We start from the raw sequence: 16,970 nt of genomic DNA, 5'->3' as shown, positions 1-16,970 counted from the left end.
TCTGACAGTAAATCGACCATAAAATCTCATAGTGTGTACCCAGCAAGAGACAAGATAGGGAACCTTGTATTGTAGAGGAGATAATCTAGGAAGATAAGGATGGGGAAAGTAATGAGTCACAGCGATCAGATAGTTTGCACAGATCGTCAGCTAGTAGAAAACAATGGGGGTAGCCTCGATTCCTCTGCATGGACCTCCAGACATTAGATCTAGAATTAGAGGTTTAAGATATCAGAGTCAAGGAGGCATATTATCTGGAGAACTGCGTCCATGGATCCCGTATCTTATGGAATTTTGTCTCTGTATCCCTGAGAGACGCCGTTAACTGTTTTGATTTTAATATCAGAGATAGTGGGTGGAGCGATAATTTTCCATGCGGATGTTATTGAGAGTCAAATACCTTCTGTTTTAAAGGACTTCCGAGGCTAGGATTACAATCTATTTTTACTGACCTGGGGCTCGTTCCAGCCCCTAGTAGCCATGTCAGTCACTCCACGTCCCTCCTCCTTGGTATCCCACTGTCCACTCATAATGATTGGCGCCCTGCCGCCACTCATCATGCCCGCGCGTCCATGTCATCTTGCGCATACTGCACCTGCGTAGCATGAGCCAGATTACATGGTGCACGGGCTGGTGCAGAAGCGGCGACCTGTAGCATACCTCCCAACTTTTTGAGATGAGAAAGAGGGACAATTAAGCCAGGGCCCCCAACACCTTAATATCTAGTTATCTGGCTTGCAGTCACTGCCATGTATCCCCTTTTCATATTTCTCTCTGCTTCAAACACAATAGGGGAATGATAGCTGATTGAGTTGTACATCCCCTCTTACACTGCGCCGAGGCTGGAGCCTCTGTCGCCTCTGCCTCGGTCCGGCCCTGGCGGCAAGGGACTGAAACGCAGCTAGAGGCTGGAAGAAGACCCAGGTCAGTAAAAATAGATTGTAATCCTAGCCTTGGAAGAAGGCAAACACCTATTTTACAAAGCATTTTTAGTAACGCTTTTTGGTCTCTTTCAGCCATTTACACACTCCTAGAAGTTCAGGATGAGCTTGCTGAGCAATCTGACTGACAGACTAGGTGTTTCATATAGCCGTAGAATAAACTGCTTTCAGTGGACACGCACATGCATCTCAACACACAAGTGTATGCTCTGCCCTCAGTGCCCTGAACTGGAAGGAGGGGAGAAGTGAGAGCACAGAGCTGTAGCTTCCTGTCTGTGTACTTCCTGCTTCCGGCAGTCCCCATGCTTGCTGCTTGGTTGGGACGCTGTACAATAATTACAGTCAGTCAGACTCCGCACTGGGGGTCTGCAGAAGATGCAGCAGAGACTCTGGTGGTCTCTGGACTCCTGTAATCCTCACACAACACGTGAGTATCTCACAGGATTTATCTGCCAGCTGCATCGCTGCACTGACTGCTGCAATCTAATGATATTATTAGGCTTATAGACTTGTAGTGTTAGAGGATCAGTTCAGCCAGGAGATGCCTGTGCAGACATCAGACTGAGGCTAGGCTAAATGTATGCTATGCAAGTTTCACTTCAGATACTATTTCCAAAGGGAAAAAGGAAGACTGGGGGAAAAAGAATAAAATATCTATATATCTCTCTTTCTCTCTCTCTCTATCTATCTATCTATCTATCTATATATAGATATATAGATAATCTAATTGATAACCATCCCTTGCTCAAAATCGATCTCTTTCTCAATCAGAAGCAGATCGGACATGTTGGGAAATATCAATTGAAATACTGCGTCTGTATGTCCTTTTGATCCATTTCTGATTGATACATTATTGGGGAAATTATTGGAAATCTTTTCGTAATTTTAAAAAAATCGCATACGTGTGTATGCTAGCTTTCTTCTATATCTGATTGATGTCAAGATCTGAATATTATAATTATTATTTAGTGTTTATATAGCGCTGACATCTTCCACAGCGTTGTACAAACTATATATAGTGTTGGCACTAACAGTCCCTCAGAGGGGCTCCAGTGTTCTCCCCAGAATTTTTTTCCAGCCGGGTGGCATGAAAAAGTAGCCGGGTGGTGGAGAATGCAGGTTCGGCGCTTCTCTGCGCAACTCTGCTTACAACATAAGAGGCGGATAAGGAGGCGAGTCGATGATCGTCGGGTGGAGCACCCAGCTAAAAGAGCCCGGGGGGAACGCTGAATATGACTCCTTGGCTTTGATTCATCAAAGGAAATAGCACAAGCAACCTCCTGTTCGCGCTAATAAATCAGCGCAACTTAAATTTGCTTTCCTGCACGCTACGCACTCTAGTGTTAGCGTAGCATGCATAACTAAGCAACAGCCGCTGCTCACAAAAGCTGCACGGTAGTGATGTTTATTAAAATGGTCGGATACATCACTACCACATGGCTTTTGTAAGCTGTGGCCGTTGCTTAGTTACGCAAGCTATGTTGAAACTATCGCGCGTAGCGTGTAGGGAAATAAAATTAAGTTGCATTGATTTATTTGCGAGCAACAGGAGGTTGCTTGTGCTATATCCTTTAATAAATCAACCCCCTTGTCCTTTATGTTTCATGCATTCTACATTTTCAGTTGTATTTTTTAGCAGCTTTTTTTTCTCTTTAAAATCATTGTGTATTTTTTAATTTTTTTAATTTCCGTTGCCTGTTGTTATTTCATATGTATATTTCCTTGGGGGAGGGGGGAAGGGGGTTGGTGAGCCATTTACAATAGCTATTCAGTCCATTGCCAAAGAACACTTTAAATGATAATCACATTTAAGAAGCGGATTAGCAGAACTTCTGTTTCAGCATTAAAAGTATTTCGCTCCAGTATAGGGCAGCACTATGTGTAGCATGCTCACATCGCAGCAGTTTAAACCTTGGCCACATCACTGCATGAAGTTTGTATAATCTGTCCACGCTTCCTATGAATATTCATATATCCTACCACATACCAAAAACAGTGTAAAATCAATGTTATTCCCCCACACAAAATTGACCTTAGATTAATAGGTAAATGTGACTATTATTATGGTGGGGATTACATATGGCCCCTGCACACTGTCTGCAATTACGCGACCCCCAACTACCCCCACCTGCCGGTACTATCATGCAAAGATGAAGTAACATTCAGCCGACAGCCGCCCTGCAAAACCGTGAGCACATGCTTACAAGCTTGAGGCAGGGAACACAACACAGTCAGTGTCCGTGCACGCAGAAGACAGCCTGTATCGCGCGCCTCTGCAGTCTGATGGCTGAGCCTCGCATTAATGCCCCGCCTCTTTCTGCCACTGAGCCAATGAAGGCACGAGCTCGCCGGGAAGAGCGAGATCTCGTGCACAGAGCTGAGCAGGGCATTGGATTTAGAACAGCGCTGCTTGCTTTTTTTCCTCAAGAGAGCCCAGCACATCCTGACAGCCGGGTTCGGGATGACAGCCAGGAAAAGCAGCCGGGCGGTAATTGAGTTTACCTGGGCGGCCCGCCCACTTGTTTGGTCCTGGGGAGAACACTGGGCTCACACTCTAAAGCTACGTACAGCCGCTGGATTAAACTCAGCCACGGCGGCTGATTAAAAACTGCCTTGGGTGAGCAATCCAGCTTTTGTACAGCGGCTGCAACATGTCTGCCAGATCTTTAGCGATCTCCAATCGCATTGTTTTCACCACTCTCCCGCCTGCTGGATTCAGCTCCGTCGCTTGCTGTTTGTTATCCCTCCGCCCCCCCCCCCCCCCCATAGCTACATGCGCCTCACTAGCCTGGAGGCGGAGTGATCTGTACAGCGTTAGCACAACACTGTCATTCAAGGGATCGAGTACTGATCCCTGCTTGGTGACAGAAGTGGCTCTATGTGTACAATGCTCAATCCCTACCATAGTCATATGTCCATTGTAGTCTAGGGCCAAGCCTATTAACCCCTTTGGGACCAAGGACGTTACAGTTGGCTGGATAGTGTACTGGTTAAGGGCACCGCCTTTGACTTGGGAGACAAGGTTTTGAATCCTGGCTAGGGTCAGTATCTATTCAGTAAGGAGTTCAAGGCAAAAATAACACTGCAGGGTGGCCTCTTAAGTGCGTCCCAGGGTGGCCTCTTGAGCGATTTGAGTCCGACAGGAAAAAAAAGTGCTATACAAATGTTCGGATTATTATTATTCAGATTATTACAGTTACGTCCTCTGTGTGGTTGCCTGCTGGTGACAGGACGTAACTGTAACGTCCTTGAAGTCCCGACACGATCGCATGCACCTGAGAGAGGAGATTAGGATGTCATGTGACAGCTGACATCTCCCCTCACTGATCAGGAGCCATGGTGATTGGCTTCTGGTCACATGATCACTACGATTGCTGCCGATCGGCGGTGGCAGGAGGAAGAAGGAGGATCCACTCACCTCTCCTGACGTTCCTCTAGTGATCGTTACTTCCCCTCCGCTCTGCCCAGCATCCAGCGTCGCACTGCCTCTAGTGTCGAGTTCCGGCTTGATGGCATCATCAAGCCGGGGACCCGGAACTTAGCGGCAGTGCGAGGCTGGATGATGAGCGGAGGCTTGAAAAGCTGCTCGTCACTGGAGCTGGGGAGTTGAGTAATGCCCTATGCCTTTACTGGGGACACCTACCTATCCAGTGGATACCTATGCCTGGCTATCTAAACGGGGGACCTATACATTTTTCAAACTGCTTTGGTCCTTAAAGGGAAACTGAAGAGAGAGGTATATGGAGACTGTCAAGTTTATTTCCTTTTAAGCAATACGAGTTGCCTGGCAGCCCTGCTGATCCTCTGCCTCTAATACTATTAGCCATAGCCCCTGAACAAGCATGCAGCAGATCAGGTGTTTCAGTGGTTCAGACTTTAAAGTCAGATCTGACAAGACTAGGTGCATGCTTGTTTCTGGTTTTATTCAGATACTACTGCAGAGGAATAGACCAGCAGGGCTGCCAGGCAACTAGTATTGATTAAAAGGAAATAAATATGGCAGCCTCTGTATACCTCTTACTTCAGTTCCCCTTTAAAGTGAACCCGAGGCGGCATACTGAAGTCCTAATAGGGCCCAGAGGCATGTCATATGCACAAAGACACATAAATAAAGCAGGCTAGCGTGAAGCAGATTGACGCTAGCCTGACGATCTTTTAAAGTGACACTGAAGCGAATTTTTTTATTTTAATATTATGATTTGTATGTGTAGTACAGCTAAGAAATAAAACATTAAGATCAGATACATCAGTCTAATTGTTTCCAGTACAGGAAGAGTTAAGAAACTCCAGTTGTTATCTCTATGAAAAAAAGCCATTAAGCTCTATGACTTTGAAAGTCGTGGAGAGGGCTGTCTTCTGACTTTTATTATCTCAACTGTTATTGAACTATTTACTTTTTCTCTGCCAGAAGAGAGGTCATTAGTTCACAGACTGCTCTGAAATAATCATTTTGAATGCTGAGTGTTGTGTAATCTGCACATATTAGAGAATGATGCAATGTTAGAAAAAACACTATATACCTGAAAATAAAAATGAGAATATTTTCTTTGCTGCTAATCTTCTAGTAATTATTCATAGTACACAACCAATTCACTATATCATATATTTTTTTTTTCGCTTCAGTGTCTCTTTAAAGAGACACTGAAGCGAGACTAAATCTCGCTTCAGCTCTCATATATAGCAGGGGCACGTGTGCCCCTGCTAAAACGACGCTATCCCGCGGCTTAACGGGGGTCCCTTCACCCCCAACCCACCCCCCGCAAACCTTGGTCGCAGACTTGGTCGCTTTTTTTTTCTTCCTGGAGGCAGGGCTAACGGCTGCAGCCCTGCCTCCAGTCGCGTCTATCAGACGTGCATCGCCGCCTCTCCCCTCTCAGTGAAGGAAGACTAAGAGGGGCGGGGGAGAGGCGGAGATACGCGCTGACAGACGCGCGTGGGGCAGGGCTGCGGTGGTTAGCCCTGCCCCAACCAGGAAGCGCTCCCCCGCATTACGGAGGCGATTTGGGGGGACAGGGACCCCCATTAAGCCGCGGGATAGCGGCGTTTTAGCAGGGGCACACATGCCCCTGCTAGCTATGAGGTCTGAAGCGAGATCTATTCTCGCTTCAGACTCTCTTTAAGGGTGTGCAGCACGGGGGAGGGGGCTGTCAGCGGCGATACAGTGACCTAGAGGCATGTCTTTGTGCACCTGACATGCTTCTGGGTCCTATTAAAGGATACCCGAAGTGACATGTGACATGATGAGCTAGGCTAGCTACATGCTAAAAAAAAAAAAATGGCAAAAAAAAAACCCCTCCCGCTGCCGTGCGCAGCAGATAAATAGAACGGCAGGGAGGTTAAGGGGAGTTTAGATGCCGGACCTCAAGTGGTTAACTTGAAAGAGGGATTGTCACCCACAAAATGCAATTCCATTTACCCACTGCTCTGTGTTTTAATATGCAGCCTGCAACCTTACCCTGCATTGCAAGAGCTCCAATCTATTCAGAAATGTTTCTGGTGTAATAAATCTTTTCTCAGTCAGCCTGGCTCTATTTTTGCCATTGCCAACAAGAAGAAAGCTTGTCATCACCCCTCCCACATTCCTGCTCCTCACTGATTGGATAAGTAGCAGTTCGGGGCTGAGGGATTGGCTGAGAGCAGAAAAAAAAGTAAGGGAGGAAATGACATCAGGATTGGCTTCATTTAGAGGGAATCAAGATGCCAAATGCTAGGAACAGAATTCTCTTTATCCTCTATAATAAAACCGCAGGTGTCCCTGTGTCCGTTTGTTGCGTTACTGCGCATGTGCAGGACGGACAGCCATTGGGACAGGAGGACGGGGCCAGGGAGCTGGGTGGATGGGTGCGCGTGGCGGGCGGGTGCGTGTGCATGCGCACTAACTGGTGGCGGCGTGAAAAGACCTAGAGCCCGTTTTTAAACTGGCTTAGGTCAACTAGTTTACTATATAAAACCCACTGAAATCAAAACGTGGACAATACATGTGTTATGTAAGTAGAATAAGGAGTTATCTACTTATATATGTGTTTTTTTCCCCCTAGGATAGTATGGCTGTCTTTGCTACTTGAGGAAACTAAAGCATTCGGAGGAAACCCACACAAACACGAGGAGAACATAGATACAAGTGGAAATTGCATGGTGTGTACCAGGCCTACACTGTGTGGTATTTTTAAAAACATTGAATCTAGTCAAAAAGATTGTAGGTTGATCAAGAGGGGATGTTCTTCCTGTAGATCCTTTGGCTACAGAGACAGAGGTTGTAAGTTGTTCTTTGCATATAGAGTAAAACGCACTATAAGTCACTTACTTTTTCCTATGTTACTGTCACTCAGGGTAGTAAGCTTGACTGGTTTTGGACTAGTTCATCTCCTCACAGGGGATCCTCAGGATTTTTTTTTATTTTCAAAAGCACCTTCTGAACAGAAGTTACTCAACCCAAATGCCAAAATAGTGTGAAATCGAGTAGGGAGGTTAAGAGGCATCTTTGCGTAGTTTCTTTCCATGGAGGGTTTTTGTAAAGAATAAAAGAAATACAGAAAATCACCCATGAGGAGATGGACTAGTCCACAACCTGGCAGATTTTTACTACTGTACTTACTGTGAATGACAGCAACATAGGAGAATGGTACTTTATAGTGCATTTTGCAGTTAGGTAATCCACCAGGAAACCTCATAGGGGAAGTTCGCTAATGTGATTTAAGGGAACCTGAAATGAGAAGTACATGGAGGCTGCCATATTTATTTCCTTTTAAACAATTCCAGTTGCCTGGCAGCCCTGTTGATTTATTTGGCTTCAGTAGTGTCTGAATCATACCAGAAACAAGCATGCAGCTAACTTTGTCAAATCTGACAATATTGTCAGAAACGCCTGATCTGCTGCATGCTTGTTCATGGTCTATGGCTAAAAGTATTAGAGGCAGAGGATCAGCAGGATAGCCAGGCAACTGGTATTGCTTTAAAGGAAATGAATATGGCAACCTCTATATACTTCTCACTTCAAGTTCTCTTTACGTGGACGCCGACACTATTCAGCCAGTTAGAACTCTTCAAGTTGTAGAGGGTACTGTGACTGGAGAACTGTTCCCTATGTGGTTTCCTGCTGGGTCACCTCAAGTGGACTAGCTCTGTGCTTTATACTCTGGGATAAAAATATGTCTTGTATGTATGTATTTTAGATTTTATAATTTATTTATTTTTGAGATGCGTAGTGGTTCTTGAACGTCATTTTCCTAGAATCAATTTCTCAAAGAGCTGTCCTCAGACTTCCAAAACTACCTCATGTAATGGGGTCCTCCAGGTGGAGTGCCTTGCCTCTTTCCACAGGAGCCTGGCTTACTGCTGTATGGCCATACAGCCTGTATTTTTCCCAGGCTCTTCTACAGCAGAGCAGGTGTAATAATAAATAATAATCCGATCATTTATATAGCGCTTTTCTCCTGTCGGACTCAAAGCAATCAAGAGCTGCAGCCACTGGGACGCGCTCAGTAGGCCACCCTGCAGGGTTAGGGAGTCTTGCCTTGAACTCCTTACAGAATAGATGCTGATCCTAGCCAGGATTCCGACCCTGGTCTTTCATGTCAAAGGCAGAGCCCTTAACCAATACTCTGTGTGTGACCACAACCCCATCATATAAAACAGTGTCAGGATGGGGAAGTGGCAGCGTATGCCACACCCCTTTGTAATTGCAGAGACGCTCCTCCAGAAAACCTAGAAGCCAAGGCCAGAAGACCCTGGATGTCACTGGTACTTTTGCCTTGGATTTCATGAGTATTTGGTGTTTTTTAAGGGTGTACAAGAAGAATCGGTGCCGGGAGACTTAGGCGCAGGATACAGCCGGTATATGGCTGGCTGATCCTGCTGCCGCACAAGTCCCGGCCCTGTTAATTACTATTCCCCCTCCAGGCCGCCATGGATAGTAGGGAATGATGTAATTCAGCTTCCAGTGAAATCAAAACGTGGACAATACATGTGTTATGTAAGTAGAATAAGGAGTTATCTACTTATATATGTGTTTTTTTCCCCCTAGGATAGTATGGCTGTCTTTGCTACTTGAGGAAACTAAAGCATTCGGAGGAAACCCACACAAACACGAGGAGAACATAGATACAAGTGGAAATTGCATGGTGTGTACCAGGCCTACACTGTGTGGTATTTTTAAAAACATTGAATCTAGTCAAAAAGATTGTAGGTTGATCAAGAGGGGATGTTCTTCCTGTAGATCCTTTGGCTATAGAGACAGAGGTTGTAAGTTGTTCTTTGCATATAGAATAAAACGCACTATAAGTCACTTACTTTTTCCTATGTCACTGTCACTCAGGGTAGTAAGTTTGACTGGTTTTGGACTAGTTCATCTCCTCACAGGGGATCCTCAGGATTTTTTTTAATTTTGAAAAGCACCTTCTGAACAGAAGTTACTCAACCCAAATGCCAAAATAGTGTGAAATCGAGTAGGGAGGTTAAGAGGCATCTTTGTGTAGTTTCTTTCCATGGAGGGTTTTTGTAAAGAATAAAAGAAATACAGAAAATCACCCATGAGGAGATGGACTAGTCCACAACCTGGCAGATTTTTACTACTGTACTTACTGTGAATGACAGCAACATAGGAGAATGGTACTTTATAGTGCATTTTGCAGTTAGGTAATCCACCAGGAAACCTCATAGGGGAAGTTCGCTAATGTGATTTAAGGGAACCTGAAATGAGAAGTACATGGAGGCTGCCATATTTATTTCCTTTTAAACAATTCCAGTTGCCTGGCAGCCCTGTTGATTTATTTGGCTTCAGTAGTGTCTGAATCATACCAGACACAAGCATGCAGCTAACTTTGTCACATCTGACAATATTGTCAGAAACGCCTGATCTGCTGCATGCTTGTTCATGGTTTATGGCTAAAAGTATTAGAGGCAGAGGATCAGCAGGATAGCCAGGCAACTGGTATTGCTTAAAAGGAAATGAATATGGCAACCTCTATATACTTCTCACTTCAAGTTCTCTTTACATGGACGCCGACACTATTCAGCCAGTTAGAACTCTTCAAGTTGTAGAGGGTACTGTGACTGGAGAACTGTTCCCTATGTGGTTTCCTGCTGGGTCACCTCAAGTGGACTAGCTCTGTGCTTTATACTCTGGGATAAAAATATGTCTTGTATGTATGTATTTTAGATTTTATAATTTATTTATTTTTGAGATGCGTAGTGGTTCTTGAACGTCATTTTCCTAGAATCAATTTCTCAAAGAGCTGTCCTCAGACTTCCAAAACTACCTCATGTAATGGGGTCCTCCAGGTGGAGTGCCTTGCCTCTTTCCACAGGAGCCTGGCTTACTGCTGTATGGCCATACAGCCTGTATTTTTCCCAGGCTCTTCTACAGCAGAGCAGGTGTAATAATAAATAATAATCCGATCATTTATATAGCGCTTTTCTCCTGTCGGACTCAAAGCAATCAAGAGCTGCAGCCACTGGGACATGCTCAGTAGGCCACCCTGCAGGGTTAGGGAGTCTTGCCTTGAACTCCTTACAGAATAGATGCTGACCCTAGCCCGGATTCGAACCCTGGTCTCTCATGTCAAAGGCAGAGCCCTTAACCAATACTCTATGTGTGTGACCACAACCCCATCATATAAAACCGTGTCAGGATGGGGAAGTGGCAGCGTATGCCACACCTCTTTGTAATTGCAGAGACGCTCCTCCAGAAAGCCTAGAAGCCAAGGCCAGAAGACCCTGGATGTCACTGGTACTTTTGCCTTGGATTTCATGAGTATTTGGTGTGTTTTAAGGGTGTACAAGAAGAATCGGCGCCGGGAGACTTAGGCGCAGGATACAGCCGGTATATGGCTGGCTGATCCTGCTGCCGCACAAGTCCCGGCCCTGTTAATTACTATTCCCCCTCCAGGCCGCCATGGATGGTGGGGAATGATGTAATTCAGCTTCCAGTGTTTTTAATGTAACTTCAGCTCCGTCTTCTGACGGCGCTGAAGTTACTCACTGTGTGCCGCTATAGCCGTAATGCCTATTAAGGCCTAGGTTGGCGCCGGCTGCGCCCAAGTCTCCTGCGCTGGCTTCTTAGTGTTCGCCTTGAGAAAATGGTCAGAAAAAAATCAGGGCTGGGGAGTCAGTACAAAAATCATCTCGGTTTATGAAACCACTGACTCCGACAACTTAGTCTAATACTTACCAGGGCTGTGGAGTTGGTACAAAAATAATGCGACTCCTCGGTTTTATGAAATCACCGACTCCCACTCCAGGTACCCAAAATTGCTCCGGCTCCACCTGGCGTTGGAGTCGGTGGTCTCATAAACCTCCCAATAGATGACAGGATTGGCCTAATTAGAGAAATCAAAACTTTATTGGCGTCCACTACACTGTCCAACATGTTTTGCAGGTAGAACCCGCTTCATCAGGCAATAAAGCAGTCACTATATCGTGGTATGTTTGTGCTTGGTGCCTCTGCCTCTCTGAGAAGCGAGTCGCACAGTGGAGTGTGCTCTAATGATGTTTTTTTTTTAATTAGGCCATTTATGTTTTCTATTGGGAGGTAAGTCCACCACTACATCCCATTTTTAAACTGTTTTTAGTGTGTTTTATATTTCTGGAATGTTGGCAACTTAGCCCTTTAAGGCCCATACACATGTTAGATTAAAGTCGGCTGAGGCAGCTGATAATGACGGCCTCTGTGTGTACAGCTACCCCTGACCAACGACGGCCGCCCAGGCCAATCGACTTTGCTGAGCGACAACCAATAGCTTTGTTCTCGCCGCTAGCACTGCCTGCTGTGTGACATCACATCTGTGTTCCTCTGTCATGCATTGAGTTCTGCAACCTTGACGTCTGTCTGAAAGAGGCCTAATAGACGTACCGTCCCCTGTATATAATACTATCCTTGAAATTGTTCAAATCCATGTGACATGGTATTTCTGGACCATACCATTCATCTTACTGCACTTTCCCACACTGCCTGTATATGTCCATCTTACTCTGATTTACCCTTCCACTAAGCATATGTATTATGTTTCTAACAGGTGGAGCTGCAAGCAGGACGGTGGGAAGAAAGACATACGCATGAGTACTGATTTGGTTCAGAAGTCTTGGTACCCATTCAGTCCTTGCAGAAGGTACAGGGAATTCTTGGAACAGAGAAGACGCTCTCCTTCGCAGAGTTTGAGACAAGATTTGCTGTAAACTCACAGCTTATCAGGTCCATGATGAGTGACCTAGATGAAAAGCCACATCCCTGTCCTGAATGTGCTGAATGTTTCAAATCCGAGTCAAAACTTCTCGATCACCAGAAGACACATACGGGAGCGAAGCCATCGTCATGTCCGGAGTGTGATATGTCCTTTTCATGCAAGTCAGAGCTCACCATGCACTTGAGGACACATACAGAAGAGAAGCCACTTCCCTGTTCTGAATGTGCTGAAGGTTTCAAATCCGAGTCAGAACTTCTCGAACAACAGAAGACACATATGGAAGCAAAGCCATTGTCATGTACGGAGTGTGATATGTCCTTTTCATCGAAGTCAGAGCTCACCATGCACCTCAAGACACATACGGAAGAGAAGCCACTTCCTTGCCCTGAGTGTGCTGAATGTTTCAAATTCGAGTCAGAACTTCTCGATCACCAGAAGACACATACGGGAGCAAAGCCATCGTCATGTCCGGAGAGTGATATGTCCTTTTCATGCAAGTCAGAGCACACCATGCATTTGTGGACACATACAGAAGAGAAGCCACTTCCTTGTCCTGAATGTGCTGAATGTTTTAAATCTGAGTCAGAACTTCTCGAACATCAGAAGATACATACGGGAGCAAAGCCATTGTCGTGTACGGAGTGTGATATGTCCTTTTCATCGAAGTCAGAGCTCACCATGCACCTGAGGATGCATACGGAAGAGAAGCAACTTTCCTGTCCTGAATGTGCTGAATGTTTCAAATCCGAGTCCGAACTCCTCAAACACCAGAAGATACATACGAGAGCGAAGCCCTTGCCATGTCCGGAGTGTGATATGTCCTTTTCATGCAAGTCAGAGATTACCATGCATTTGTGGACACATACATTAGAGAAACCACTTCCCTGTCCTGAATGTGCTGAATGTTTCAAATCCAAGTCAGAACTTCTCAAACATCAGAAGATACATACGGGAGCAAAGCCATTGTCGTGTACGGAGTGTGATATGTCCTTTTCATGGGAGTCAGAGCTTATCATGCACCTGAAGACGCATACGGGAGAGAAGAAATTTTCCTGTCCTGAATGTGCTGAATGTTTCAAATCCAAGTCAGAACTTCTCAAACACCAGAAGATACATACAGGAGCGTTGCCATTGCCATGTCCAGAGTGTGATATGTCCTTTTCATGGAAGTCAGAGCTCACCATGCACATGAGGACACATACGGGAGAGAAGCCCGTTCCATGTCCGGAGTGTGATATGTGGTTTGCATCAAAATCAATCCTCAACTGCCACATGAAGACGCATACAGGAGTAAAGCCGTTTTTATGCCTCGAATGCGATAAACGATTCGGACGGAATTCAGAGCTCCTGCAGCATCAGAAGACTCACACTGGAGAGAGATTGTTCCATTGTTCCGAATGTGATAAGTGCTTCTCGCATAAGAGGGTGCTCCTCATCCACCAGAGGACCCACACTGGAGAGACACCTTACCTGTGTTCCGAATGCGGCAAAGGTTTCAAAACCGACTCGCAGTACATCACGCACCAGAGGATGCACACAGGAGAGAAGCCATACGCTTGCTCGGACTGTGGCCAAAGTTTCAATCGCAAGGACCATCTTAGAAGGCATCAGTGGATTCACTCGGAAAAAAAGCCGTATTCATGCTCGGAATGTGACAAGTCCTTCAGATCTCTTTGGTTCCTCAAGGATCATCAGAGGACTCACACAGGGGAAAAGCCATTTAGCTGTCCTAAATGTAACAAGAACTTTGCGAAGAAGACCAATCTTACCCAGCACCTGAAGATTCACAGCGGAGAGAAAGAATATGCATGCTCGCAATGTGATAAATCTTTTGTTCACAAAACATATTTGATCAAACACAAGAAGATTCACGATACACAACGGAGGCCATTTTTATGTCCTCAGTGTGGCCAGTGTTTCAAGGTGAAGTCAGATCTTGCCGCACACCAGACACTCCACATGGGTGAACAGTCGTGTGTGCTCTGATCCTCTGCAGGAGATGTACTCCAGATTCCAGTCGGGTATCTCAAATCCTTTATTTACGAGCACGTTTCCCACAAGGGGAGGGTCCTAAATTATCTAAAATATAACCTTTATTTGGTGTGCGTTAATAATATATATAAAAAAAAGTTTCACCTTTTTTGCCCAGTGGATCAGAAAATCACTCTCTTACTGCAACCCAGCAGTGGCAGAGGTGCTGAAGGAGATTTGTTTTTGTCGTATTAAACAAATATTTTTCAGTTGATGTGCTCATACAGTAGGACCCCTTGATAGTAAACTCTAAAGGGCTGGGAAAAGTGGTTTACTAGTTCAGAAGTTTACTATATCAGAAATTGTGATACTTAAACTCACAAAGTATACTATAGTACTGTATCTTAAATCGGTAAATAATTTGGAGTAATTTTTTCTTTTCAGTGCTTTAGCAAGCGAGCACAGACAGTGGCTAAGCTAGATCAAAATGCACAGTGCTCAACTATGCAAGGATTTGCATGCAACAGCTTGCACAGGAAGCATGGATCTCTCCAGTTAATGCAGATTCAGTACTTATAGTATCTGTCCACATTTCTGTGCAGCCTGGATGATGCTGTAGTGTTGCAGCCATGCACAAGCAAGTCACAGATGACAGGCAATTCCCTCAGTAATCAGGCAGCATCTTACACAGGAAACTTAGGTCTCACTGGCTGGTGCTTTTGAGGTTATCCACGCAGGCCCAGAGTAGTGTGCAGATAGCGAGCAGGATACAAGTGGCTGCCAGCCCGGCCGCTGACATACTGTATGTGCCGCCAGGGATGAGCTTCAAATTAACTCCGAATTGATTTTGAGTATCTTCCTACTCGAAATCACTCGGATTCAAAACTATCGTTAGAGCACATGAGGGGGTGGATGAGGGAGGGTTAACTCACCCATGCTGTCGTCTGCTTCAGGCCCGTTTCCAGGGCTGTGCGGACAGTGCGACCGCCCTGAGCACCAGGCGGAGTGGCAGGTGGGGGAGAGCAGGCAGACATAGCTTTACAATTCACCTTCTGCGATCCATGCTTCTTCAATCTCCTTCCTCCCAGGCATCTGTTGTGCTGTGCATGTCATCATGGGGGGCGCTGTTACCAACGTCGCGATGGGCGCCTGGGAGGAAGATTGAAGAAACGTGTATTGCGGAAGGGGAGTTTTAGCGCTATGCCTGCCCGCTCTCCTCCGCCGCTGCTTAGCAACTTATACTGGGAGCACATGCCTAGCTATACGGAGCACCCATGCCTGTCTACCTATACTGAGAGCACCCATGCCTGGCTACCTATACTGGGAGCACCCATCCCTGGCTACCTATACTGGGAGCACCCATCCCTGGCTACCTATACTGGGAGCACCCATCCCTGGCTACCTATACTGGGAGCACCCATGCCAGGCTACCTATACTGGGAGCACCCATGCCTGGCTACCTATACTGGGAGCACCAATGCCTGGCTACCTATACTGGGAGCACCCATGCCTGGCTACCTATACTGGGAGCACCCATGCCTGGCTACCTATACTGGGAGCACCCATGCCTGGCTACCTACACTGGGAGCACCCATCCCTGGCTACCTATACTGGGAGCACCCATCCCTGGCTACCTATACTGGGAGCACCCATCCCTGGCTACCTATACTGGGAGCACCCATGCCAGGCTACCTATACTGGGAGCACCAATGCCTGGCTACCTATACTGGGAGCACCCATGCCTGGCTACCTATACTGGGAGCACCCATGCCTGGCTACCTATACTGGGAGCACCCATGCCTGGCTACCTATACTGGGAGCACCCATGCCTGGCTACCTATACTGGGAGCACCCATGCCTGGCTACCTATACTGGGAGCACCCATGCCTGGCTACCTATACTGGGAGCACCCATGCCTGGCTACCTATACCTGGCTAACCTATACTGCAGGCACCTATACTTGGGTCCGGGGGGGGGGGGGGGGATTTTTACAACCTCACACTGGGTGCAATTTAGCCTAGAAACTGCCCTGGTCTGCTTAAATGAGCTTCAGCTGTGTCCCACGTCGTGTCCAAGTTCCGTTGAAGGAGGAAGTGTGCTGGTCACGTGACAGGACTTGGAACAAGGCGTGGCTTATTAACCTCCTTAGCAGTAATCCCGAGTCAGGCTTGGGACGGAGATCTGCAGCTCAGAGCGGTAATCCCGTGCCTGAGTGAGTTATATGCAGGAGCTGCCAGAGATCTCTCTTTTTTTTTTTTTTTTTTTTTTTAGGTTCTAAAAGCTTGTGAAAAAATTGCATGGCTATTAGACCCTAAATCTGGACATAATTACATGGGAGGTTAAAGCAGTCAACAGTATGGGTAAGATGACCCTCCCTCATCCCCCCCCTAATGTAACGTTTTCGAATCTGAGTGATTTTGAGAAGATACTCGAAATCAATTTATATTCAATTGGAAGTTCATCGCTGGTGCCTGACCACCTTCCACTATAGCTGGATACAGAAATATTTATTTCCTTTTAAACAATACCTGTTGCCTGGCTGTCCTGCTGATCTCTTTGGCTGCAGCAGCGTCTGAATCGCACACCTGAAACAAGCATGCAGCTAATCAGGTTAGACTTGGGTCAGAAAATCTGATCTGCATGCTTGTTCAGGGTTTATGGCTATAAATATTAGGACAGCCAGGCACTCTGCATTGATTAAAATGAAAAACAAAATCTGTCAGTCTCCATATCCCTCGCACTTCAGGTTCCATTTTAAGTTGCAGTAAAATCTCCTAACTGGGCAGATTTATTTATTTTAATTATTTATTTTCATTCTGGTAGGACTTGATGGCTGGATGCCTTCTTTCAACCAAACTAACTACTGTTTTTTCCCTGA

General features: G+C 45.9%; 1 protein-coding gene across 1 annotated transcript; it reads left to right on the top strand.

Annotated features, from left to right (window-relative positions):
• The first annotated feature begins 1,247 nt into the window (after positions 1-1,247).
• Positions 1,248-16,057, top strand: LOC137562641 (zinc finger protein 268-like). The gene is made up of 4 exons (XM_068274171.1): positions 1,248-1,368; positions 6,980-7,076; positions 8,965-9,061; positions 11,954-16,057. Exon 4 carries the CDS (start codon positions 12,134-12,136, stop codon positions 14,105-14,107), a length of 1,974 nt encoding a protein of 657 aa, XP_068130272.1. The 5' UTR covers positions 1,248-1,368; positions 6,980-7,076; positions 8,965-9,061; positions 11,954-12,133; the 3' UTR covers positions 14,108-16,057.
• The last annotated feature ends 913 nt before the right edge of the window (positions 16,058-16,970 follow it).

The sequence above is a fragment of the Hyperolius riggenbachi genome, chromosome 3 (genome assembly GCF_040937935.1).
Source record: "Hyperolius riggenbachi isolate aHypRig1 chromosome 3, aHypRig1.pri, whole genome shotgun sequence".
NCBI classification, from domain to species: Eukaryota; Metazoa; Chordata; class Amphibia; order Anura; family Hyperoliidae; genus Hyperolius; species Hyperolius riggenbachi.
Note: the sequence above shows the minus strand (reverse complement) of the source record. Positions and strands in the feature narration are given on the sequence as shown.